Below are 27,963 nucleotides of genomic sequence, written 5' to 3' on the forward strand. Positions count from 1 at the left end.
CCACACACTGGAGAGACAATTTCACACATCAGGAGTGATACATATTCCCAAAACTGTAAAGAAAAAGTAGGAAGTCATCTTCAATTATTAATGGACCAATCATTAGGATTCACCAGGTACCTTGCCTTCTAAAAAAATTGTAATTAAGAGGGTTCATAAAACACATGGAGGGGCATAATAAAAAAAAATGTCTAAGTCCCCTTTTGGCCTAAGGCCTTAAACATTGAAAGTAGAAGAAGGGAAAATGTCCATTATAAAAAAAAATGTCCAAAAGGTGTTTTTTAAAAAATAATGGCCTGCCTCTACGTTCAGCTGTTTAAACGCCCAGCACACCACAATGTCTAAACTTACACCATATAATCAATCTAAAAAAAGCATAACTCCCACATGCCCAAAACAAGAGCTTTTAGGCGAAGGAGGAACCAGTCCTTTGCCTAAAAGCTGGATTCTGTAACCGGTGTCTGTCAAATACAACACCAGTTAAAGAATCCACCCTCCCCCCCCTTCAACGATCGGGCCAGGAGAGAGCCCAAGCCCTCCTGGCCCTGCCGACTACGATCGGGGCAAGAGGGAGCCCAAGCCCTCTTGCCCGACGGCACCCCTCCCCCTGACGATAACAATTGGGCAGGAGGGAGCTCAAGCCCTCCTGTCCAGGCGAACCCCCTACCCCCCACCCCCACTAAGGTACGAGCAGGAGGGATCCCAGGCCCTCCAGCCCTCGAGACACCCTTTTGGGCCCGTGTGCCTAAAGCCTCGCCCACAGGAGGAGCCTAATGCTGGGCCTATTCCTGTGGGTGGGGTTTGAGCTGCCTGGGCCAATCAGGCCCTAAGGCCAGCCGTTCAACAGATGGCTGGCCTGCCGGACAGACGGGTTTGGCACCTGTCTATTCGGCAAACAAATTTAAGGTACGGGGAGGGTTTTGGGGGTGGGGGAGAGGGGTTGGCGGGGATGAACCACAGACATAATGGAAACTATCTGGATGATTAGTTCAATGTCTTGGTATGATAAAGACTGATATTAATCACCGTAAATAATGTCTGCCATCATTAAAAAAAATAGACAACTGTTGTTAACCCTCTTTATACATTTATCCTATAAACTCATGATATATCGTCCAATTAACATTTATAATAAATAATGAGCCTCATCACAAAAATGTGACGTGCTAGTGAAAAATTAAACACAGACTTGAAATCAGCATGGAAAATACTACAAAACCCACCCAACATTAACTCTGATGAAAATGTGAGTAAGTGCAAAGTGATGTATGTGGGAAAGAGGAACCCGAACTATAGTTATATGATGGGTTCTGTGTCTTGCCCAGGTAAAGGATCTAGGTGTCATTGTTGAGGAAACGTTGAAACTCTCAGCTCAATGTGCAGCGGCTGCTAAGAAAGCAAATAGAATGTTAGGAATTATCAAGAAAGGAATGGAAAACAAAGATGAAAGGTTTGGACAAATTCATGGAGGAAAAGTCCATATTCTGTTGTTAAGACATGGGGGAAGCCTATGCTTGCCCTGGATCAGTAGCGTGGAATGTTGCTATTCGTTGGGTTTTGGCCAGATACTAGTGGCCTGAGTTGGCCATCGTGAGAATGGGCTACTAGGCTTGATGAACCATTAAGGCTATTATGTCGCTCTATAGTACGACCGCACCTCAAATACTGTGTGCTGTTCTGGTCACTGTATCTTGGTGGAATTAGAAAAGGTACAGAGAAGGTCGACAAAAATGATAAAAGGGATGGGACGACTTCCTTATGAGGCAAGGCTAAAGCGGCTAGGGCTCTTCAGCTTGGAGAAGAGACTGCTGAGGGGGTGATATGATAGAGGTCCATAAAATAATGAGTAGTGGAAATGGTAGATTAATCACTTGTTAATTCTTTCCAAAAATACTAGGACTAGTGGGGCAAGTGATGAATCTACTAAGTAGTAGATTTAAAAACGGAGAAAATATTTCTCCCCACTACTTTTAAAATGACCAAGTCAAAATGATCTACCAACAATACAATAGCTGCTCTATATGCTTATTCTGCAGTCTGCCTACGGAAACATATGTTATTATATGAACAAAATTAGCCAAGTTTTGCAAGGAGATGCCTTTTGATTGTCCTCTTAACACTTTCAATAGTGTTTGTGAGGAAAATTATATTTCTATTAACAGTAATATTATATTACATTAGTGACTTATATTCCGCCTTTACCTTGCAGTTCTATCCATTTATACAATATTTGTTGCGAAGCTAATACCAGAATTTATCCCAGGACAAGCAGGCATGATATTCTCACATGTGGGTGACGTCATCTACGGAGCCCCAGCGCGGACAGCTTTTCAAGCAAACTTGCTAGAAGTTTCAAGTTTGCACACTGCACCACGCATGTGCTAGCCTTCCTGCCCACTCGAGGGCGCATCCCCACCTCGTGGTCCTCAGTTCAATTTCATCCGCGGAGCCAGAAGCCCTGTGGAAAATTGTGCTCTGTATTTGCCTTCTGTCGCCGCGGCTGTGTCCTGATTTCGACGCGGTCGCTGCGTTTTGCCTTATTTCTTTTATTTAGTTGTTTAGTTATTGTAAAAAAAAAAAATAAATAAAAGTTTTATTTTTCCGTTGCTCCGGGGGCTCCCAGTAGCCGCGGCCGTGGGACCTCGCCTGTTCCCGGCCGCTTTTTGGGCCCATGTCCCGGCCCGTGACGGGATTTAAAAAGTGCGGTCGGTGCGACCGACTCTTATCGATTACAGATCCTCACCGGTGCTGTCTGCGGTGCTTGGGGCCCCAGCACCCGACAGATTCTTGTACCAGGTGTGCCACCTTTCAGAAGCGGGCTCTTAAACGCCGCAGGGCCCGCATGGCGGAACTTTTCGCCGTTGAGTCCCCGACCGGGAAGGCCTCGAGTTCGGCCTCGGCTTCGGCCCCGGCCTTGACCTCGGCCTCGACCTCGGCCTCGGGCCCCTCGGCTTCGCCTCGACCTTCGGTCCCGTCGAAGCCTGTTGCCTCGTCCAAGCCGGCCTCGGGTAAGTCTCCACTTCCCTCCTCAGCTCCAGGATCGACTAAGAAGCCATCCTCTGGCGCCTCGACGGCGGGAGGGTCTGCCTCCGCCCAGCCCAAGGTGTCCAAATCGATTGCCCCAAGGGAATACTCGAGACCGAGGTCGCCCTCTGAGGAGCATCGACAGGTGTTGCCGCCATGGATGACGATCCCGGCTTTCCAGGACTTGCTCCGGGCTTTGATCGCCTCGGAGCTGTCCGGGGCCATTGAGCACCTGCAGCAGGCTTCGGCCTCGACTGCTTCGGTCTCGGCTACCCCGCAGTTGGCTACCTCGGCTTCGGGTACTGGGGCTTCGGGCCCCGAGGTTCGTACTGCCTCGCCCTCGGCTTTGCCCTCGGACCCGGCCTCGGTGGGACAACCTGAGTGTAGCGTGCGGCCCCGTGACAAGATGCGCCGGGTGCGGAGGCTCTCGTCCACTTCTTCCTCGAGGTCCTCGCGAGGCTCCTCGCCTTCGGGCAGGCCTCGGGCGAGGCGCCGTCCGAGGAAGGCCAAGCGATCTCGGGCCTCGCCTCGGGGGCGAGGTCGCTCATCGCCGCTCGGGGGCGAGACATTGCAGGTCTCGGAGCTCCGCCTGGATAACCCCAGTCTTTTTCGCTCCCCGGTCGGAGAAGGTTCCCGTGCCTCCTCGCCGGGGCGGAAGGGACGGGCCTCGATGCCTCGTACCCCGGGGGGTTCCTCCAAGGGTTCCTTCAGGCATGATCGGTCCCCGACCCCCTCGAGGTCCCGGGAGCGGACCTCGTGGGGATCGGGGTCGGGTAGAGAGCCGAGGTATTCCCGTGAGGCCTCCCCTTTCGGCTCGGCGGGGAAATCTCGGTCTCCTTCTCCGCCTGCCAGACCTTCGTCATTCTCCAGGTTTGTGCAAGATATGGCGGGAGCTTTGGGAGTGGACTTGTTGGCAGGTTCCCATTACACCAAGGAGTTTTTGGAGGAGCAGGATCTTCCTGCTCCCCCTCGGGAATCCCCTCGCCTTCCGCTGAATAAGGTCCTTCATCAGACCTTACTGAGAAATTTGGAAACCCCTCTTACGGTCACGGTGGTGCCCTCCAAGATGGAGTCGACATACCGGACCCTCCCTCCTAAAGGGTTCGAGAAGGCGCAACTCTCCCACCAATCGCTCCTGGTGGAGTCGGCGCTTAAGAGGACGCAACCTTCCAGGGTGTCTGCAGCGGTCCCGCCGGGGAGGGAAGGGCGGACCCTCGACAAATTTGGTCGTCGCCTCTACGCTAATTCTCTTATGGCGGCGAGAGTCTTGAATTACGCATTTTCATATTCCTCCTACTTGCGTAACATGGTGAAGGACCTCCCTACTTTTCGGGATGTCATCCCTGATTCCCATAGGGAGCAGTTCACCATCTTTATGTCAAATCTATCTCAACTGCGCTTGTACCTTTTCCATGCGGTGTACGACGCCTTTGAACTCGCCTCGAGGGTATCGGCCTGTGCGGTGGCTATGCGCCGGCTGGCGTGGCTCCGTACCCTCGAGATGGACCCCAACCTGCAGGAGCGTTTGGCGAACTTGCCCTGCGTGGGTTCGGAGCTGTTCGACGAATCCCTGGAGGCGGCGACCAAACGTCTGTCGGAGCAAGAGCGCTCTCTTGCCTCCCTGGTCCGCCCTAAACCTAAGGCCCCGCCGCAAAAACCTTTTCGGCAGCCCCCGAGAAGATACCCGCAGAAATCTATGCCGGCCTTCTCGAGACCTCCGCCCCGACGCCCACCCCAACAGGGTAGGGGAGGTCAGTCAAAACCCCCAGCACAGGGAGCGTCCAAGCCCGCGCCGTCTTTTTGACGGGATCTGCGGTTGGGGGCGGGCCCCCTCCGCGGTATCGCCGGACCCCCTCCCCATCGGGGGTCGACTCAGGTCCTTTTACGAGGCTTGGACCAAGATTCCATCCGACGCATGGGTGCTCCGGACCGTCTCCGAGGGCTATTCACTCAACTTCTTAGCACAGCCTCCAGACAGGCCGCCCAGCGCTTGCCTGTCCAATCGGAGCCAGTTGGCCCTTCTCCTGGTCGAGGCCAGGGCCTTGTTGAGCCTACGGGCAGTGAAGCTGGTCTCTCCAGACCAGCGGGGTCGGGGGTTTTACTCCCGTTACTTTTTGGTCCCGAAAAAGACCGGGGATTTGCGCCCCATTTTGGACCTCAGGAAGCTCAACAAGTTCCTGGTCCGGGAGAAGTTCCGTATGTTATCGCTTCCGGTCTTGTACCCCCTGTTGGAGGAAGGGGATTGGATGTGCTCCCTGGACATGAAGGAAGCATATACCCATGTTCCAGTGCATCCCGCTTTCCGCAAGTTCTTACGGTTCCAAGTGGGAGAGTTGCACCTTCAGTATCGGGTCCTTCCCTTTGGTCTGGCGTCCTCTCCTTGGGTATTCACAAAGTGTATGGTGGTAGTCGCGGCGGCCCTTCGCTCTCGGGGGCTGCAGGTCTTTCCCTACCTGGACGATTGGCTGATCAAGGCCCCGACCAGGGAGGGAGTTATCTTAGCGACCGAACAGACTATCATCTTACTTCAACGCCTAGGGTTCGAAGTGAACTTTCCCAAGTCTCAGTTATGCCCGGCTCAGTCTCTCCAGTTTATCGGAGCCGTGCTGGACACGGTTTGCCTCCGCGCTTTCCTTCCCCCTACTCGGCGGGAGGCCTTGATTCGGTTAAGTCGCCAAGTTTTGGGGCTATCCGTGGTGTCGGCCCAGCGTATGATGATCCTTCTGGGCCACATGGCATCGACGGTCCACGTCACTCCCTTCGCCCGCTTGCATCTGAGGCTTCCTCAGTGGACTCTGGCCTCTCAATGGCGGCAGGATCGCGACCCAGCCTCTTGTCAGATAACAGTGACTCCTTCTTTGAGACGCTCGCTCCGTTGGTGGACCAACTCTTCCAGTCTTTCAGGGGGTTTGCTGTTTCTCGTTCCTCCGTGTCGCAAGGTCCTGACCACGGACTCCTCGGAGTACGCGTGGGGGGCACATCTCGACGGTCTGCGAACGCAGGGTCTATGGTCGACCGAGGACCGTCTTTGTCACATCAATGTGTTGGAGCTTCGTGCCGTTTTTCTGGCTGCTCGAGCTTTCGGCCACCTACTGCACGATCAAGTAGTGCTCGTGCGGACGGACAACCAGGTGGCGATGTATTATGTAAACAAGCAAGGGGGGACGGGCTCTTGGGCTCTGTGCCAGGAAGCCCTGCGCCTTTGGGAATGGGCAGTCGGCCAGAACATATTCCTACGTGCGGTCTACATTCAGGGAGAGAGGAACTGTCTGGCAGACAAACTCAGTCATCTTCTCCAGCCGCACGAGTGGTCGCTGAACTCCCGGGTTCTACGCGAGGTCTTCGACCGCTGGGGGACTCCTCAGGTGGATCTGTTTGCCTCCCCGGAAACTCACAAACTACCCCTCTACTGTTCTCGGATATACTCCCGGGACCGTCTCGAGGCCGATGCCTTTCTTCTCGACTGGGGGGGAAGGTTTCTCTATGCGTTCCCTCCTTTTCCTCTGATCTTGAGAACGCTGGTTCATCTCAAATCGACCAGAGCCACTATGATTCTCATTGCGCCTCGGTGGCCCAGACAGCACTGGTTCTCTCTGCTTCTTCAACTCAGTGTCAGGGAACCTCTGCTTCTGCCTGTCTTTCCCTCACTACTGTCTCAGAGTCGGGGTTCACTGTTGCATCCCAATCTTCAGTCTTTACATCTGACCGCTTGGTTCCTTTCCCCTTGACTTCGGTTCCTGTTTCTCAGTGGGTGAGGGAGATTTTGGAAGCCTCGCGCAAGGTCTCGACTCGGCTTTGTTATTCCCAGAAGTGGACCAGATTTTCATCCTGGTGTGCCTCGAACCATCTGGACCCGAGTTCAGTTCCAGTGTCTTCGGTGCTGGAATATTTGTTGCATCTGTCTAAGTCTGGACTGAAGACGACTTCCATTCGGATGCATCTCAGTGCCATTGCGGCGTTCCATCGGCATCTCGAGGGTCGGTCTCTCTCTCTGCATCCTCTGGTAACTCGTTTCATGAGGGGTCTCGTGAATGTCCATCCTCCTCTGAAACCTCCTCCTGTAGTTTGGGATCTTAATGTGGTCTTAGCTCAACTGATGAGGCCTCCTTTTGAGCCTCTCGACAAATCTCTTCTTAAGTTTCTCACTTGGAAAGTGGTCTTTTTGATTGCGCTCACGTCCGCTCGTCGGATTAGCGAGCTGCAGGCTTTGGTTGCGGATCCACCTTTTACTGTGTTTCATCATGATAAGGTGGTTCTCCGCACCCATCCTAAATTTTTGCCCAAGGTTGTGTCTGATTTCCACCTCAATCAGTCCATTGTTCTTCCGGTGTTCTTCCCGAAGCCCCACTCTCATCCTGGTGAGGCGGCGCTTCACACGCTTGACTGTAAGAGGGGGTTGGCCTTTTATCTCCAACGTACCAAGTCTCATCGGAAGGTTCCTCAATTGTTTTTGTCCTTTGATCCTAATCGGTTGGGACATCCAGTTTCCAAGCGTACCTTGTCCAACTGATTGGCTGCTTGTATTTCTTTTTGCTACGCTCAGGCTGGTCTCACGCTCCATGGTCGAGTCACGGGGCATAAGGTCCGGGCTATGGCAGCTTCTGTTGCTTTCCTCCGGCCTACTCCTGTGGAGGACATATGTAAAGCTGCCACTTGGTCTTCGGTTCATACGTTCACCTCCCATTACTGTTTGGACACTTTGTCCAGAAGCGACGGCCGGTTTGGCCAGTCGGTGTTACGTAACCTGTTTTCCCTAAATTGCCATCTTCCCACCTGCCCTTTTTTGGTTGGCTTGGAGGTCACACACATGTGAGAATATCATTCCTGCTTGTCCTGGGATAAAGCACAGTTACTTACCGTAACAGGTGTTATCCAGGGACAGCAGACATATATTCTCACAACCCGCCCACCTCCCCGGGGATGGCTTCTTTGCTTGATATGGAACTGAGGACCACGAGGTGGGGATGTGCCCTCTAGTGGGCAGGAAGGCTAGCACATGCGTGGTGCAGTGTGCAAACTTGAAACTTCTAGCAAGTTTGCTTGAAAAGCTGTCCGCGCTGGGGCTCCGTAGATGACGTCACCCACATGTGAGAATATATGCCTGCTGTCCCTGGATAACACCTGTTACGGTAAGTAACTGTGCTTTATAATATGCTTTCTTTGTCATGGTAATTTGCCGTTGTAGAGAGAAGTTTTGTATTTAATTTGGCTCAGTGACTTTGACTCATATGTTCCCAGTCTTATAAAAGTATGTCTGTAAAGCCATGTAAAATATATATCCTACAACTTACAAGTATTACTTGTGTGTTTCTGTGCAGGTAGGATTTCTGAAGATATTGCACAAATATGAAATCACTTTTGTTTTGCCTACTTTAAAAACACTTGGGAATGATATATATGCCATGTCCATTCCTAACTTGAACCTTAAAGTGACAGATATTACACCAGTATCTGAAGGTAAGATTGCTTCAGCTAATAACATGTTTATGTGTAAAATAAACAGTAAACTATAGCTGGTAGTTCACATGCCATCTAGATCAGGAACTGAGTACACAGTTCATCTGTCATGTTCGCACAGTCTCACAAACTTTCCAGCCGGCAGCACACTAATCCAGTGCCCTGGCCGGAAGGCACCCAGAAATGTGTAGACATCGACGTAATGTCATGTGCATGTGTGATGTCATCAGATCAAAGTCCGTGCATGTGCGGAGGCCCTTCTGGCCCTGACCCGCTTTGGTGGAGGGATCCGGGAGGTGTGGGGAGAGGAGGAGAGACACCATCCAGGAGGAGAGTCATCTGCGCCGGTTGACTTCCTACAGGACATGCTTCTTGCAGTGAGAAGTATGTCATGTAGGCAGTCAGCTGGTGTGGATGACTCCCCTCCTCGCCAGTGTGTCGCAACACTCCTGAAATCTCAGGAGGCACACTGGTGTGTCGTGGCACACAGTTTGCGATACACTGTGTTGGCACCAAGCTGTAACAGTGGAGTGCTATCTCGTATATTGTCAGAATTTGAAAAAAACCATCAAGAGACCCTGCTGAAGGACTTGAACTGCAAAATTAATGAGGTAAAAATACGCCAATGCTGTAACATCAGTTAGGAGCACAAAAGATATGAACATGACAAGTTGCTGGGCCCTCTGCACAAGGAAACTCAATCTCTAAAAGTCTCTTCAAAAAAAAACCTGGAAAACACACCATGTTAGCACATTTAATTTTAAGTTGATGCACAAATTTATAGCCATTTACTTTCAGTTTAACAAGCCATATAGAACGGGCACAGATCATGTGACACATCTGCATTACTTAGTCTTTCTGTTATAAAATAATCTGCTCAAAAATAGTACAGCTGACTTGCTCAGGAGTAGTGGAAAAGAGAATCAAGCTGAGCTGTACTAGTTTTACTGTGCAAATCAGTTCTTTTTCTAACAGCACATTTCTATTCCCTATCATTACGTGCTGCTGTATTTTTTTTTTTTCTTCCTGTGGTATTACTCAGCCCGATTAGCTGATTTAATTCATTTTCTTTTTCTTTTCAGTATGTATGTTCTCAAACAAGACAATTTTTTTTCTCAGTACAAATCAAGGAACAAACCAGTAGCTTCAGGCTATGTCTTTCGCATCAAACCAGTTGTTCAAATTCTTGGATGAAACTAATCATGGGATGATTTCTGGGATGATGTCAAAGTTTGGCTCTAGCTGGACCAACTCCTTGCTTGCTTTGCCACTACAAGAAAATCCAGCAGGAGGCTGGCCTAAAAGCCAAAGGAAAAGATCAGGGAGCCTACACTAGTGTGCCATATGCTATACCTCACTAAAGAGATCCACAGCTTCTTTGGCACCAGGCGAGGACAGACTTGAGAGTCAAGCTAAGTCCCTGCTTGGTTCATCTCAGAAGCTTGATGGACTCAGCTCAGGTGCAGAAGTGAGTGACTATCATGGCTCCAGTACATGTTTCAGTATATTCACATAATCTTTCTGAATTGGCTGTGCCTGGAGGCTGTCTTCACCACCTGTTATAGTGCTGAGGTATTCTTAACTCTCAAGGGCCATAAATAAAAGTTTGAGATCTCCAAATAGCCTCCATGAGTTTTTAATGATCATCAAGAACTATCCTGATGCTGTTTGTGGTAATGTTATAAGTGCATTTGGACTTATTGATAGTGATGTAAAACATAAGACCAGTTTGCCCATTCAGATCATTTCATGTGTTTCAACTTTTATAATGGGGATTTCCACCAAAGATAATTAAGCAAGAATATAAAAGAGATAAATATACCCATAGGGAATGATTATTAAAAGGAACAAGTAAGTGATGATATAGTGACTTGTGTGTTACCAATATCAGTGTTCCCTCTAAGGATTGATGAGGTGTGTGCAAAAAAAAATATGCATGAGCGACAAATTACATACTCCACAAATTTATGAGCAGGCGCAGAGGACGCATTTTTAAACAAATGTAGTTTATCCTTGTACTCCTTATGTAATTTTAATCATCTATGGATATGTTTGTATGTTTATTGTTCAAATGGTTTTATTTATTTCCCAAAATTTATTTTTGTTATACACATTGAAAATATTTGATATTGCGTTTAAATCAAAATCTCAATAAACTTGAAACTTGAAACGAGTGCCCATGAGATTGTGGGAGGGTTAAATACTCAAAACTTAGAAGAATAACAATTTACTTAAAGTTTTTGCTTCGCCAGCTTTCTGGTATCTTTACATAATGCAGTGGTGTACCTAGCATATGTAACACCCGGGGCCCATCATTTTTTGGCACCCCCCCCCCCCCCATCTGTACGAAAAACGTGATTTTTAGTAACAAGCCACACGTCACACATGAGTACCTAGGAAAAGGCAGCATCTTACATATTGCAGTGAACAGTACATCAATACACCCATTGTAAAACTAAACAAGCCAGACCAGCACAGATCAATCCTACACCGTCAATCCTAACAGAAAACCATGTCTTTCGAACACACAGAACACAGAAAACACCTTCGCCTAGTAAGGAATATGTAATCACAAACTAACCCCTCCCTCTTTTACAAAACTGTAGTATGGATTTTAGCTACGGAGGTAACAGCTCTGATGCTCATAAAATTCTGAGCATCAGAGCTGCTACCACCAAGGCTGGTGCTAAAAACGCTTCACAGTTTTGTAAAAGGGGGGATAAAATAAAAATACATAGACAAAGGTTAAATTGAACCAGCAAGAAGCTGGACTCTGCATACAATGCTTCACAGAAACAGTGACACATGTCTCCTAAAGCAATAAATAAATAGAAATTTTTTTCTACCTTTGTCTTCTGTGGTTTCTCCTTTCCTCATCTTCTTGTAACTCTCTTCCTTCCATCCACTGTCTGCCGTCTCTCTTCCCCTATATGGCATCTTCTCTCCTTCTATGCCCCTTCCAGAAACTGTATGCCTCCCCCTTCCATCTCTCCTTTCACCCCATTGGTCTGGCATCTCTCTCCTCGCCTTCCCTCTCCCACACCTCTCCTCATAGTCTGGTATCTCCCCTTCCCTGATTCTCTGGCATCTCTCTCCTTTCCTTTTCTTCCATCTTTCGCTCCCCCTCCATGCTCTCACATCTCCCCCTTCCTTTTCCCTTAGACTGGCATACCTTCCTCCTACGCTCCAAGCCCTGGCATCTCCTTTAATTCCCTCCCTCATCTTCCTTCTCCCTCCAGCTGGGTACCGCAACACTCTTCCCTGCAGCTCTGCACTTCCCCACAATTGCCATGCTTCGGTTCCTCTTCTTCCTTCCTTCCTCCCCCCCCCCCCCAACGGGACCCTGCGGCACCATCAACTCTTACTCCCTCTAATGTCGGCCCTGCAGCTCCAGACTTCCTCGCACCTTCTCCCCTCCCCCTTTGGATCGCTATTATTTTAAATGTTATAGCCGCGGAGCTGTATCCATCAGTGGAGATGTCTAACCTCGGCCTGCCCCGGAACTCTTACTGCAGCAGCCGCCCGTCTAGGCAGGAACAGGAAGTCACTGTTGCAGTAAGAGTTCCGGGGCAGGCCGAGGTTAGACATCTCCACTGATGGATACAGCTCCGCGGCTATAACATTTAAAATAATAGCGATCCAAAGGGGGAGGGGAGAAGGTGCGAGGAAGTCTGGAGCTGCAGGGCCGACATTAGAGGGAGTAAGAGTTGATGGTGCCGCAGGGTCCCGCGGGGGGGGGGAGGAAGGAAGGAAGAAGAGGAACCGAAGCATGGCAATTGTGGGGAAGTGCAATCCCCCAATGCGTCCCCTTACCTTACCTCCCCTTACCTTTGCGACGCGTGTGTGCGCTGTGAAGAGAAACTTGTGCGCTGCGATGTAATATTTTGTGCGCCAGCGCAGGCCAGCGCAGCTTAGCGGGAACATTGGTTACCATATTCCTGGCAGGTTATGACACTGTGACAGGTAATTTAAAAATATTGGGGAATTTTAGGCTTACATTTTCAATTGTAATCTCTTCCCAAATTTGCTTAAACATGAGGCAGAAATAAGGCAGAGATATTATCTCCAAATGCAAATAAGGTTATATTTAATCAAGTAGACTAAGGACATTATAAGTGTGGCACATGTGTATTATAAATATTCTTTGGAAATGAATCAAATTAGGAATCCTAGAACAGGGTAGGTATTTTATATCAGTGGTTCCTAACCCTATCCTGGAGGACTACAAGGCCAATCGGGTTTTCAGGCTAGCCCTAATGAATATGCATGGAGCAGATTTGCATGCCTATCACTTCCATTATATGCAAATCTCTCTCATGCATATTCATTAGGGCTAGCCTGAAAACCCGATTGACCTGATGGTCCTCCAGGACAGGGTTGTCCTTGTTCTTTGTACTATATGGGACAAACTAAACAACATCTCAGTAATATAAGGCTTCAAAAAGAGGAAGTGCCAGTTCTTGTACAATCCCACTGTATTCCAGGACCAGTGGGTTGTTTACATTCTCCCTCCAGGGACTTTAGGAAGCCTCAAACATTTGAAGCTTTCACACCCCTGCAGCTCCCAGTCTTAACTTCCAACAGGCCTGGCTATAGGAGCTTATCTTTTCTGCTCATGTTTCTTTTAGTGATCTTACAGTAATTTCAGGTCATATTTTCACCCTTGTGCTGTGGAGGTTCCGTGTGGGGACGTCCTTGACTACGGGAGATCGCAGACTGTTGGCCCCCCTGGACAGCATGCACATCAGATTGGGGGCTGCAGGACCTTTCCCTTGGGAGCTGGCTCACCCCAGGTTCATCTGCTAGTTGGGTATAGCACAGGCTGAGAGGTTCCGTGGAGGCGCAACAAGGATTGGAGCCAGACTGCATTCCTCCACCAGGCATTTGCATGTCGTGTTCACGGTGGCGGAGGTCTCTAGCCGTGGTCAGGCCAGTGGGGCAGTCAGAAGACTTGAAATCCAGATTTCCAGTTCACTGAGGCAAAGGGTCTCCCTGTAAGCTATGTTCAGCTCTGCATGCAGTTCTCTCATTCAGCACAGTGAGTAAAAATGCTGTTTTTCCTGTCACCACCTGTTTATGTGAGAGCAAGCTAACAGCTTGAATCAGAGATTTTGGGAAGTCTTTAAAAAAGGGGTTTTTAGGTGGTTTTCCTGAATGCCTTTTGTCCCTACACCCCTAAAATCCAACTACAGGCCAATTGCCAATATCCCATATTTAGCAAAAATAACGGAAAAAATTGTGTATAATCAATTATCGGAATACATAGAAAAAACTAACGTATTACACCCAAATCAAACTGGATTCAGACAAAATCACTCTACAGAGCACTCTTTGATTGGTATGACTACAACGATACTTTACCATTTAGATCACCATTCTTCGGTCGTACTGATTTCACTTGATTTGTCCTCTGCCTTTGATACTATTGACCATACTCTTTTAATTCATAGGCTTCAGTCCATTGGTGTGACGGATCAAGTTCTGTGCTGGTTTAAATCTTACTTTGAAAACCGTTTCTCCAATGTCTCCTTTAATAATACGTCTTCTAACAGCTTCTCATTACCTTATGGTATCCCTCAAGAATCAATACTTTCTCCTATGTTATTTAACATCTTTCTTGCTCCACTTTTGACCTTATGTCAATCCATTGGATTTTCGGTATTCGCCTACGCCGATGATATACAAATATTACATCCAATTGATCCCAATAATCTACAGGAAATAACAGCAATAAATGACAAACTGGATCAAATTCATCATTGGCTAGATGCTAATAAATTATCCTTAAATATTCATAAAACCAATGTGATGCTCTTTCCGTGGAAGGACTGTAGCACACCGCTTATTCCAATTTCCATTAAAGGCACTCCATTGCAGATACACCAAAATATTAAGATCTTAGGAATTATATTTGACAATAAATTATCATACCACGATCACATAAGGAATGTGGTTAAATCTACTTTCTTCAGACTGCGTCAAATTCGTTCCGTCGCCAAGTTCTTATGTGCAAAATCCCTGAATATTCTAATACATTCTTTAGTTATCTCCAAACTTGATTATTGTAATGCCTTATTTAAGGGCATGACACAAAAAGAAATCAGATGTCTTCAAATTATACAGAACGCCTCTATTAAAATAATTCATAAAGCAAAAAAATTTGACCACGTCACACCCTTACTTAAGGAATCACACTGGCTCCCCGTTGCACACTGCATTTTATATAAAATATGTTTGCTTACTTTTAAATCATTAACATTTCAAACCCCCGCTTTCATTTTTAGAGTTTTAATTCCTTACACTACTTCTAGAACACTAAGATCTCAGGATCAACATTTATTGGCCATTCCCTCATTGAGAGTCATTAATACGAGACGTCTTACTAGTTTTTCAGTGACTGCCCCCCAGTCTTGGAATGATCTCCCACTTTAAATAAGAGAAGAAAAGAACTTAGACAAATTCAAGACTAAGCTTAAAAGTTTCCTTTTTAATGATGCTTTTAGTGAATAAACGATTCTATAATCCCTCTTTAGCTTATATTTCCTTCTTTTTATGTTGTCTTCCCTCCTAATGTTGTTACCTTTATATATTTAACTTGATACAGATTGTAACCTTTAAAGAATTTTCCTATTGTTTCTCATAGTTGTTTGTTTTTGAAATATTGTTTGTCTTTGTAATAATTTACCTATGTTTTTAAATATTCGTACTATTTTGTATATCGCCTAGAATATAGATTAGGCGATTAATCAAACTGTATAATAAACTTGGAAACTTGGAAACTTGTTTTTAAGGATTCTCTGTAGTTTTCCCGGGCTATTTTTAGTCAAAACAGGGCCTCAGTGGCCATTTTGGATTTTTCCAGATTTGATTTTAAAGTTATTTTTCATACTTGCCATTTTAAAAGAAATCCACATAGATGACCTCCCCAGGACAGGATGGGATGGATTCATTCCTCATTTGCGATGGATGGCTGTCGGTTGTGCAGCTGTTTTCCACGTGTGCAGTGGCCCTCTGGAGAGGTGGGTCTTGCTCGAATGCAGTGCCTTTGACCTCCAGGGAGAATGTTCAAGTGCCTTGTGCCCCGACTCCCTCAAAATTGGTGTCAGGGGACCCCAGGAAGTACACTGGTGAAGTTTCAGTGAACCACAAGTGCGGCTCCAGCAATAAACCTCATATCTTCTAAGCATTCCAAATCTGAGGTGCAGAAGTTGGCTCCCTCCAAGGAGGATGATTTTCCCCTGGAATTTGTGAATATGCTTTATCGGGTGTAATTAGTTAAAAAGTCTGTGCCTGTTTCCCTTTCACCAGCCTCAGTGTTGGTCATAGGGATGCCTGCTCCACAGGACCAGGGTTTGTTTGTCTTGCTTCCTTGTGGAGGTACCAGGGAATATGCTGGCTGTGCCCGCAGTTGCACCAGACACTCTTTTTCTATTCCTCGGCTTTCGCCAGGCGGCATTGCAGTGGCCATGGATGTGGCAAATCAGGCAGATATCCAGGCTCCAGACCTGTCTGGAGCCTGTGTTTTGGGGCAAACCCCACAGTACGCAGATTCTTTAAGCTCATGTACCTTGTGGATTTAATATCTGAATCTCTGCAGGAATTGAAGCTGCAGCCGATTACTGCTGAATGTTCCCTCATGAGTGGCTAGAGGCTACAGTCTGCATCTTTTCAGTATAATCCTGATGTTCGGATTCTTACTGATTTCTAGGATAATCCAGTCAGTCCCTTGAAATGTGCTCGAGCCATGGCACGGCTTTATCCCATGGCAGATATTGTTCACAAACACTTTATTTCCCCAAAGGTGGATTTTTCGGTGGCGCAGGTCACCATAAGAACGAATTGCCTCTGTCGGGTCAGACCGGAGGTCCATCGTGCCCAGCAGTCCGCTCACGCGACGGCCCCTCAGGTCCAGGACCTGATAGTGCTCCTACCCTAAAACTCACATACGCTTTTGTCCTGTAGAGTAACCTTCTATCTATACCCTGCAATCCCCTTCGCTTCCAGGAAGTCATCCAGTCCCTTTTTGAAACCCAGTATTGTACTCTGTCCTATTACCTCATTTGGAAGCGTGTTCCAGGTGTCCACCACCCTCTGAGTGAAGAAAAACTTCCTTGCATTCGTTTTGAATCTGTCCCCTCTCAGTTTTTCTGAATGACCTCTTGTTTTTGTTGTCCCCGCTAATCTGAAGAATCTGTCCCTCTCCACCCTCTCTATGCCTTTCATGATTTTATACGTCTGTATTATGTCTCCTCTCAGTCTCCGCTTTTCCAGGGTAAAGAGCCCCAGTTTGTCTAACCTTTCGGCATATGAAAGGTTCTCCATTCCTTTTATCATCCTAGTTGCTCTCCTCTGGACCCTCTCAAGTATCGCCATGTCTTTCTTAAGTTACGGTGACCAGTATTGGACACAGTATTCCAGATGTGGTCGCACCATTGCTCGATACAATGGCAGGATAACCTCCTTCGTTCTGGTAGTGATACCTTTTTTGATAATGCCCAGCATTCTGTTCGCTTTCTTTGAGGCCGCTGCACATTGCGCCGCTGGCTTCATTGTTGTATCCACCAATACCCCCAGGTCTTTTTCTAGGGTGCCTTTCCCCATCACTCTTCCTCCCATCGTATAGCTGTATATGGGGTTCCCTTTCCCCATGTGCAAGACCTTACATTTCTCCACATTGAAGCTCATCTGCCATCTTTTTGCCCACTCACACAGTTTGTTCAGGTCGCTCTGCAGTTCTTTGCATTCCTCAACAGTTTTGACCCTGTTGGAGAGTTTTGTATCGTCCGCGAACTTGATAACTTCGCACTTCATGCCCGTTTCCAGATCGTTAATGAATATATTGAACAGCAGCGGTCCCAGCATTGACCCCTTCAGGACACCACTCATGACCCCTTTCCAGTCAGAGTAGTGTCCTTTTACTACTACCCTCTGCTTCCTATCTGCCAGCCAATTTTGGATCCATCTGTGGACGTCCCCTTCCACCCCGTGGTTCCACAGTTTCTTCAGCAGGCGCTCATGGGGTACCTTGTCAAAGGCTTTTTGGAAATCCAGATAAACTATGTCAATGGGGTGAACATCTCTTCCCAGCGTCTATTTGAGTTAGCCGCGGCTGGTGTTAAAGTGGTAACAGCCTCCTCCATTGTGGCTCGGGTGTGTCATTCCAAAGCTGCACCATGATCCTGACACTATGGTGCTTTGTGATTTGGATTTCTCATCTCCAGAGTGGATTGCATGGCTGATGCCTTGTACGACATCTTGAAAGTTTTCTCCAAGCTGGGTGCCTATTCTTTTTCGACTCGCAGAATGCTCTGGATCTGACAATGGTCTGTGGATTCCTTTTCTAAGGCTCCGTTGAGCAGGTTGCCCTTTGAGGGTCAGCTCCTGTTTGGCCAACACTCCCACCATTACATTCTGGTTAGCTTGGAGGTCACCCACATGTGAGAATATGCTGCCTGTTTGTCCTGGGATAAAGCACATTACTTCGTAACAAGTGTTATCCAGAGACAGCAGGCAGATATTCTCACATCCTACCCACCTCCCCTGGTTGGCTTCTTAGCTGGCTATCTAAACTGAGAAAATGTGCGCCTACGTCTGGCAGGAAGGCACTTGTGCAGTGCGGTCAGTCGCAAACTTTATAAAGTTCTTAAAGTGCAACAGCGCTTTTGCAACTGTCCGCATCGGGACTCCGTGGATGATGTCACCCACATGTGAGAATATCTGCCTACTGTCCCTGGATAACACCTGTTACGGTAAGTAACTGTGCTTTTTGAGAAGAAAGCAGAAAAATTGAATGTTAAGTTAATGGCAAAGATGGATGCAGGCCAGAAAGTGAAGGAGAGAAAAACAGTCAATAGATAAGAATGCCCTGGAAACATAGTTAAAAGCACAGAAAAATAAAGTCACCAGACAACAAAGGTAGGAAAAATGATTTTATTTTCAATATAATGATTGAAATGTGTCAGTTTTGAGAATTTATATCTGCTGTGTGTATATGAAAAATGAAAGGAAAAAATTGCATTACAATTAGTAAAGGGGGCAGGATCTGGGGCAAAGCTTGGGTGGGTTTAGGGCAGAGCTTGGGAGGTCTGTGGTTGGGGGTACTTAGCTTGAAGTAGTTAAGAAACACTGCTGTAGGCAATCAGCCGGCGCCAGTGCCTCTCATTCTCTCCTGCCCTCTTCCCTGCTGGCACCCCTTACTGGCATCTCAGGGCCTGTCTGGAAGGCCTCTGCACTTGCACAGATGTCAACGTGATGATGTCACACATGTGTGTGATGTCATCCGGCAACATCCATGCACTTCCGGGTGCCTTGAGCTGTGACCACAACCTGCGGCCCTTGCTCCATTTTCCCACTTTGTTGCAGCCCTGGATCATTTTTGAGTTGTTCAGACCTCCTTTAGACTGTAAACATACTCTTGCTTATTATTTAGAACAGTGTCTCTCAAACTGTATGCTCCAAAGAGATTCTGGGTGTGCCACGAGAGATTCCAGAATTTTAATTTATTTTTAATAATTCCCTTCATAAGTATACATGGGAATAGATAATATGTATGTCATGTACGCAAGAGTCTTATCAAAGTCATGAGTGTCTGTGTGCATAAGGATACAACTGCTCAGGCAAGCATCATTCTTTGATGTGATTGGTCCTTCTAAACTAATGGCAAGTACAGTGGTACCTTGGTTTATGAGCATAATTCGTTCCAGAAGCATGCTTGTAATTCAAAGCACTCTTTTATATAAAGCTTATTTCCCCATAGGAAATAATGGAAACCCAGATGATTTGTGCCACAACCCAAAAACTAATGTATAAAATAATCCAAAAGCTAATGTATAAAATAACCTAAAAACTAATAATCCAAAAACTAATGTATGAAATAAAAAGGAGAAAGACACCGAGCCACCAGAGGAGAAGAACCACAGCCTGGGTGGCTCCCCGGTAATGCTGCTCCTGTCTTAGCAGCCGCCTTCACTTCCGGAGCTGGGCTCGGTACTTCTGCAGCTCATTGCCGTCGCCTTCGAGGCACAAGAAGCCGGCATGGCATTGCTGTGTGGAGCAGAAGTGGCGAATCCGCAGGCGGTGTTCGCCATGCTTTCCCAGGCCTATAATGGTGGTGGTGGAGGAGGGCCTCACAGCTCCGCAGCATCTCAGTGCATACCCCATTACCTGCAGGAACATAAACACCACCAGCACCAGCGCCACACCTGTACGCATGTGCCGACCCCGCCTCCCAGAACTGCAAACGCGCACATAAATTAACACACACAGTACAGGAGCTCTAACCAGGCACACGAGCTACACAGAAATAGCTCCGCCTCAAGTCAACGCATGCACCGTCCCATCTCTGGAGGAAGGCGCGCTCGCTCGCACGCTCACCAGTACTTTCCTCAGATCCTGTGACCTTGCAACAAGGGCGCACTCCTAGCAGGAGGAAGCGTATTTGACTGCTCATTTTGTGAGTTAAAATTTGCTGGAGTGTTTTGCTCATCTTGCAAAACACTCACAAACCGCTTTACTCACAAACCGAAATTTAACTGCAATTTTATTTTTATTTTTTATGCAGTGGTTATCATAACTTGAGCAGCAAAGCAATTAAGGCTTTGTTACCGTTTGGATCTTATCTTTTGTAAACTTGGATTTTCAGTTCTTGACAGAAATTAGATTAAAAAAAAAGAGAATGACTTCAGATGGTGGATGATGAAAAATGCATATTTGCTTGTCAACTATTGAACTGCATTTTTTAAAATTTAATTTACATTCAAAAACAAGCACATTCTATCTATTTTAGTTTCATTGTTACGATTACACATGTGGAGGGGCATAATCAAAAATAACATCTAAGTTCCTTTTTGGCCTAAGTCCTTAAACGTTCAAAGCAGAAGCAGGGAAAGTGTCCATAACCAAAACAAACATCCTTGTTTTGATTATGGCCTGCCTCTACTAAACGCCCAGATCACCACTATGTCTAAAAGTGCACCTCCACGACGTCTACACTTTTTGGCCATAATGAACCAAAAAAACGCCTAAGCCCCCAACAGAAGGGCTTTTAGGCGAAGGAGGAGTCAGTGCTTCGCCTAAAAGCTGGATTCTGTAACCAGTGTTTGTCAAAAACAACACCGGTTACAGAATCCCCCCCCCCCCACACACACACAATGATCCAGGCAGGAGGGTGCCCAAGCCCTCCTGCTATGTCGAACTCGAACCCCCCCCCCCCCCGACAACGTCGGGGTAAGTGGGAGGCCAAGCCCTCTTGCCCCATCAAACCGCAGCCCCCACCCCGACAACATCGGGGCAAGAGGGAGCTCAAGCCGTCCTGCCCCGCGATCGCTAACCCCCCCGCCCCCCGAGTACGGTCGGGCAGGAGGGAGCCCAAGCCATCCTGTCCCGGGCACTCCCGACAACATCGGGGCAAGAGGGAGCCCAAGCCCTCTTGCCCCGGTGATCCCCCACCTACACGAACCGGCCAGGAGAGAGCCCAACCTCTCCTGACCTCGGTGAGCCCCCCCCCACCTACACAAACGGGCCAGGAGAGAGCCCAACCTCTCCTGGCCCCGGCAACACCCTTAGGCACATGGGCCGGGGTTGTGTCGAGGGCAGGAGGGGCTGGGATCCCTCCTGCCCTTATTGTAGTGGGGGGTAGGGGGTCGCCGGGGCCAGGAGGGCTTGGGCTCTCTTCTGGCCCGTTTGTGTAGGTGGAGTTGCCGGGGCCAGGAGAGGTTGGGCTCTCTCCTGGCCCGTTCGTGTAGGTGGGGAGATCACTGGGGCAAGAGGGCTTGGGCTCCCTCTTGCCCCGATGTTGTCGGGGAGGGGGGACCGCGGTTCGACGGGGCAAGAGGGCTTGGGCTCCCTCTTGACCCGATGTTGGGCGGGGGGTGGGGTGATGTTTCGCGGCAGGAGAGATTGGGCATCTCTCCTGCCGCGATGGTTGCAGTGAGTAAGTTGCTGGGCCGCTGAACTGATCACACCAGCGGCCCCTTTTTCGGCATTTAGGCCTGGTTTGACTTCATCTAAGTCAAAAAGGTCTAAGTGCCGACTAGGCAACCTGTCAACTGTTTTGGTTATATGTGTTGTACGCCTAGGTGTAGGTCGGCCCACCTCCCACCCACTGCCCGCCCTTTCCCCTCCTCTAAACACACCTCTTTTCTCTCTGTGCGTTTAGAGGCAGGGGAAAGGCCTAAGCTGTTTTTAGATATGTCTAAAAACCAGCTTTGGTTATGGGTACTTGGACGATCAGGCTTTTATGATCGTCCAAGTAGCCATTTAGGACACTTTTTAGACGTTTTGTGTTTTTTTTTTTATTATGAACCCCATACTGTATAGCAGGGGTGCCTACACTTTTTTGGCTTGCGAGCTACTTTTAAAATAACCAAGTAAAAAAGATCTACCAACAATAAAATTTTTAAAAAACACAAAGCACACTATACGTAGAGAAAATGTTAATTATCATTTATATTCGGGGGTTTTTTCAAAGAGGTCAAGGCAGACGACTTTAAAATATGCAATGTCATCTCAGTAACAACTATACAAAAATAGACAAATATACCCCCTCCCTTTTTACTAAACCGTGATAGAGGTTTTTAGCGCAGGGAGCTGCGCTGAATGCCCCGCACTGCTCTCGACGCTCGTAGGCTCCTTGCGCTAAAATCTGCTACTGCGGTTTAGTAAAAGGGGGCCATAGTGCAAAATATAGACAGCAGATATAAATTCTCAAAATGGACACATCACTAAATTGAAAATAAAATCGTTTTTCCTACCTTTGTTGACTGGTGATTTCATGAGTCGATGGAAGATCTAGGAAACTACAGACAGGTGAGTCTGACCTCGGTACCGGGAAAGATGGTGGAGGCGCTGATAAAGGACCGCATCATTGATCATCTTGACGGACACGGTTTAATGAGGACCAGCCAGCACGGTTTCAGCAAAGGCAGATCTTGCCTGATGAACTTGCTGCACTTCTTCGATGGAGTAAACAGGCGGATAGACAAGGGCGACCCGGTCGACATTGTATATCTGGATTTTCAGAAAGCGTTCAACATGGTTCCACATGAATGACTACTTTGGAAAATTGCAAGCTATGGAATCGAGGGTGAAATACGTCGATTAAAAACTGGCTGGAGCATAGGAAACGGAAAGTGGGGGGTAAATGGACAATACTCGGACTGGAAAGTGGCACCAGCGGGGAGCTGCAGGGCTCAGTGCTTGGACCCGTGCTCTTCAACATCTTTATAAATGATCTGGACATTGGTACGACGACTTAGGTGATTAAATTTGCGGATGATACGAAGTTATTCAGAGTAGTGAAGACACAGGGGGATTGCAAAGATCTACAAAGTGACAAAATCAAGCTCGAGAAATGGGCATCGACATGGTAAATGAGGTTCAACGTAGATAAGTGCAAAGTGATGCATGTCGGTAACAAAAATCTCACACAATTTTTCCGGGGCGGTACTTGGAGAGACCTTCCAGGAAAGAGACTCGGTGCTGCGGCGGCAAAATGGGCGAACAGAATGCTAGGAATGATAAAGAAAGGGGTCACGAACAGATCAGAGAAGGTTATCATGCCGCTGTACTGGGCCATGGTGCGCCCTCACCTGGAGTACTGTGTCCAGCACTGGTCGCCATACATGAAGAAGGACACGGTACTACTCGAAAGGGTCCAGAGAAGAATGATTAAAATGGTTAAGGGACTGGAGGAGTTGCCGTACAATGAGAGATTGGAGAAACTGGACCTCTTCTCCCTGGAAAAGAGGAGAAATGATCAAAACATTCAAGGTACTGAAGAGAATAGACTTAGTAGATAAGTACAGGTTGTTCACTCTCTCAAAGATAGGGAGAACGAGAGGGCACTCTCTAAAGCTGAAAGGGGATAGATTCCGTACTAACGTAAGGAAGTTCTTCACCCAAAGAGTGGTGGAGTTTGTTGTAGGGGAAAACACACTCCAGGATTTCAAGACTAAGCTGGACAAGTTCCTGCTAAACTGAGACGTACGCAGGTGAGGCTTGACTCATTTAGAGCACTAGTCTTTGACCTGGAGGCTGCCACATGAGCGGACTGCTGGGCAGGATGGACCACTGGTCTGACCCAGCAGCCGCAGTTCTTATGAGTCTCTGATTGTACTTTCTTCTTCTGACTGTGCATCCAATATTTCTTCTCTTCTTTCTGCCTCCTGCATGCTTTGTCTCCTCCAGACCTCATTATATTCCCCAACCAACATCTCTGTCCATCCATGAGTCCAACTTTTTTTCCCTCTCTTCCTGCCCCCTCCCCTTTCTTTCTTTTTCTATCTCCCTGCCCCTTTCTTTCTTTTTCTCTCCGTCTGTCTTTCTATCTCCTTACCCCTTTCTTATTTTCTTTCTCTCTATGTCTGTCTTTCTGTGTCCCTGCCCCCCTTTATTACTTTCTTTCTCTCTATGTCCTGTCTTTCTGTGTCCCTGCCCCCCTTTCTTTCTTTCTTTCTTTCTTTCTCTCTATGTCTGTCTTTCTGTGTCCCTGTTCTGCCTCCCTGTCTTCTGCCTCCTCTTTCTTTCTCCCCAAGCCACTGCTGGGGCTGTCATCTGGGAATAGGCCCCCAAGCCACTGCCCACTTCTGGGCCCCCAAGCCACCGCAGACGCCGCTGTTACCAAGTTCTTTGTTTTATAACGCTGCAACAGGCCAGCAGCCTTCTCCCTAACGTCAATTCTGACGTTGAAGAGGAAGTTGCAGGCCAGCCAGGCAGTGATTGGCTGGCCCGGAACTTCCTCTTTGACATCAGAATTGACGTTGGGGAGAACGCTTCTGCAGGGAGAGCTTGGGGCGGCGGTGGAGGACATCAGGGAGAGGAAGGCTGGTCGGCCCGGTAGATCACGAAGGCAATGTGAGTCTATCACGGAGCCCGGGATGGGCTCCATGATTGACTCACATTGTCTTCGAGATCTACCGGTCAATCGCAATTGACGTATTGGACACCCCTGCTGTATAGCTTAAAGAACTTTAAATAAATAGCTCTCAAATTTAATTTCTTGTTGGTTTTGTAATTTTGTAATTTCAATTATAGTGTGCCGTGAAAAACATTTGCTCCATTTAGTGTGCTGGAGCTAAAAAAATGTTTGAGAGACACTGATCTAGAAAGAACTAAACCTCACAGATCATCTTCTCAACTGTTCCTCTCATTTGATCCTAACAGGCTGGGAGCTCCTGAGATTCATCTCTACATGGCTTGCAGACTATATCTCCTTCTGCTATACCCAGACTAACTGGGTTGACACTAGGAGGTCGTGTTACCACACATAAGTTGTGAGCAATGACGATTTCAATAGCTCATCTACATTCATTCCAGTTGAGGACGTTTGTAAATCAGTCACTTGGTCCTCAGCCTACACCTTTACATTCCATTATTTGGAAAATCTTTCCAGAAGGGACAGCCATTTTGGCTAAGCAGTTCTACAAAATTTATTCTCCATTTAAAACCCAATTTCACCCCAACCCTTGTTGGTATCGCCAGGCTCATGGTATCATGCAGAGGCATGATCTTGGTAGCTAGGGAGTCCTATCTGTAAGAATATACTGCTTGATTGTCATAAGAATTGCCGCTCATGCGGCGGCCCTCTGGTCAAAGACCAGCGCCCTAACTGAGACTAGCCCTACCTGAGTACATTCCGGTTCAGCAGGAACTTGTCTAACTTTGTCTTGAATCCCTGGAGGGTGTTTTCCCCTATGACAGACTCCGGAAGAGCGTTCCAGTTTTCTGCCACTCTCTGGGTGAAGAAGAATTTCTTACATTCATATGGAATCTATCCCCTTTCAATTTTAGAGTGCCCTCTCGTTCTCCCTACCTCACTCGTCGTACCAATGTCCAGGTTGTTTATAAAGATGTTGAAGAGCACGGGTCCAAGCACCGAGCCTTGCGGCACCCCACTGGTGACGCTCTTCCAGTCCGAGTATTGTCCATTTACCCCCACTCTCTGTGTCCCTTTGATAAAGCACAGTTACTTACCTGTAATAGATGTTATCCAGGGACAGCAGGCAGATATTTTTACAGCCTACTCTTGTCTTCTACTTGGCTTCTTAGCTTTGTTACTAAACTGGTGGTCCTGCGAGCTGGCGGCGGGTGGGAAGGCACCCACGCATGCGTAGTACTTGCAGTCTTCGACCTTTTTGTTTTTAAAGTGATATTTCACTTTTGTACTGTCCATATCCTAGCTCCTTGGGAGTCATCACACCTTCTGTAAGACTCTACCTGCTGCCTATGGATAACACACAGGTAAGTAACTGCTGTATAACCTCTTCCAGAGTCATGATCCTGGCACCTGTGAGAATATAATGCCTGCTTGTCCTTGGAGAAAGCAAAGATACTTACTTGTAGCAGGTGTTCTCTGAGACAGTAGGCATATATTTTCACAAACCGCCCACATCCCCTAGTTGGCTTCTTAACATTTTTTACTAAACTGATGATCACATAAGCCACCATTGGGCAAGAAGGCACTGGCACGTGCATGGTATGGGCACTGTCTAAAGATTTAAAGTAACGGTGCACATGACAGTGTCCATGCCAGGTTCTGTTGATGTCATCCACATGAGAGAATATAATGCCTGCTACAGATAAATATCTTTACTTTTCCTCAACACTGCACTTATGCTTATGATTATTTTTATCCTTTTTTTCAATGTAATAATAATAATAACAGCTTATATACCGCAATTCCGTGAAGTTCTATGTAGCCCTTCTCTTTTGATGTGTTTTTTTGATTTTGTGGATTATCCTATCTATTATATTGGAGTTCTTTTCTTTTATGTTTTCTTTTGTATTTTTCATTGTTCACTGATATATTCTTGTTTAAGCCAAACAGTATGACAAATTTGGAATAAACTGTATACATACAGAAGTAAATTAATAAGAATTACTTTTATTAAATGGACCAATCCAGCTATATAAATCCGCACATCTATATGGGGGGACTATATGGTAATATTAGAAAGCAATGTTTCCAGATTGGCTATTTTTGCACATTTGATGACAATAGTAAATTTCTTCTTTTTTTAAATTTTAATTTTTCATACCATCTACAAGCCCAAAAGCTTTTGAAGTGATGTACATTCAAGTACAATAGGTAAGACAGGGTATATGGAATACGATCATAAATTTGCTTTCAGGTGCTCACCATAGTACTTTCACCATTGCAGAGCTTATAGCTAGATTTATAAGATATACTAGTTATAGACAATTTATTTTACTATGAACTTATTGTGCTGTTTTCTGTAGTTTAAAAAGAAAGTAATTCTAGGCTTTAATTAAATTCTAGGTGAAAGTTATGTACAAGAAAAAAGTTAAAAATATTCCCTGAAGGAGAGTACATAAAGCACATGAATACAGTTATTTTGTTTTTCTTTATAGGACATAGCATCAGATGTGAGTATATTGCTTATAAAGAAGGAGTCCAGAGAGAAGAAATGATAATGTCAAGTAAAACTGATGATAATCTCTGCATGAAAGTGATTGTTAAAGCTAGAGTATTGGGTAGGTACACCATAAGTGTCTGTTACATTTAAATTGAATCAGGTTGGGCAGACTGGATGGACCATTCGGGTCTTTATCTGCCGTCATCTACTATGTTACTATGTTATGTTCCATCCACTAAATAATGTCTCTAACAGTTTAAAAAATGCATTCAGAATGATTTTAATGCATAAATATAAACCTACATACACGCAATTTTAGCTACCGATACATACCTGTATACTCGTATTATCTACCTTTTGATAGATTTAATACTTTGAATACTCTTGTTCTGATTCGGCTGACAGTAATACCATGTTTCCTCGAAAATAAGCCTTAGCATGATTTTTGGGGTAGGTCCTAATATAAGCCCTATCCCAAAAATAAGCCCTAGTTGAATCAACCCCTGAAGCCCCTTTTGAATGGCCCCGATTCATCAGCGGCAGTGCTTTTTCCCATTCCCCCCCCCCGTGTAGTATCTTGTCTCCCCTCTCACCTATCCCCTTGCGCAACATCTTTCCATCCCTCTTTCCCAACCCGCACAGCAGAGCCTCGCTGACCCACCTCAAGGCCAACATACCTCTGTTCCAAACAGCGGCGGCGGCAGCACTAAACAGGCTGCTTCGTGGCCTTCCCGGTGCCACCGTGTCACTGTTTGGAATGGAGGTATGTCAGTCTCGCGATGGGAGGGTCGACGGGGTTCTGCTGCACGGGGGAATGGGAGAGAAAGATGCTGCGCAAGGGTATGGGTTGGCGGGGTCGTCGGCGTTCTGCTACACAGGGGGAATGGCAAACAAGGGAGTTAAGGGGATTATTGAGACCTCCTATATGGACAAGCCATTGAGGAAGTTGTGGGATTACAGATGATTGGTAACCTGGAGCTTAGGAGATCTCTCCCCAACATATTTATATATGTTTGTGTGTATATATGAGGTGCGAGCCAAAAGTTTCCAGAATTTATTTATTACAAATTATATTCTTACATAGTATGACAACTGACTGAATCTTCTT

The 27,963-nt window shown here is 46.8% G+C and overlaps 1 protein-coding gene across 1 annotated transcript in view; it reads left to right on the forward strand.

Moving 5' to 3' along the window:
• C1H20orf27 (chromosome 1 C20orf27 homolog) overlaps nt 1-27,963 on the forward strand; it is a 111,066-nt gene that overhangs the window by 70,418 nt on the left and 12,685 nt on the right. The window contains exons 4-5 of the mRNA XM_033953243.1: nt 8,343-8,481; nt 26,851-26,973. Coding sequence (XP_033809134.1) covers nt 8,343-8,481; nt 26,851-26,973 — 262 coding nt within the window. The remainder of the gene's footprint in view (nt 1-8,342; nt 8,482-26,850; nt 26,974-27,963) is intronic.

Source organism: Geotrypetes seraphini, chromosome 1 (genome assembly GCF_902459505.1).
Source record: "Geotrypetes seraphini chromosome 1, aGeoSer1.1, whole genome shotgun sequence".
NCBI lineage: Eukaryota > Metazoa > Chordata > Amphibia > Gymnophiona > Dermophiidae > Geotrypetes > Geotrypetes seraphini.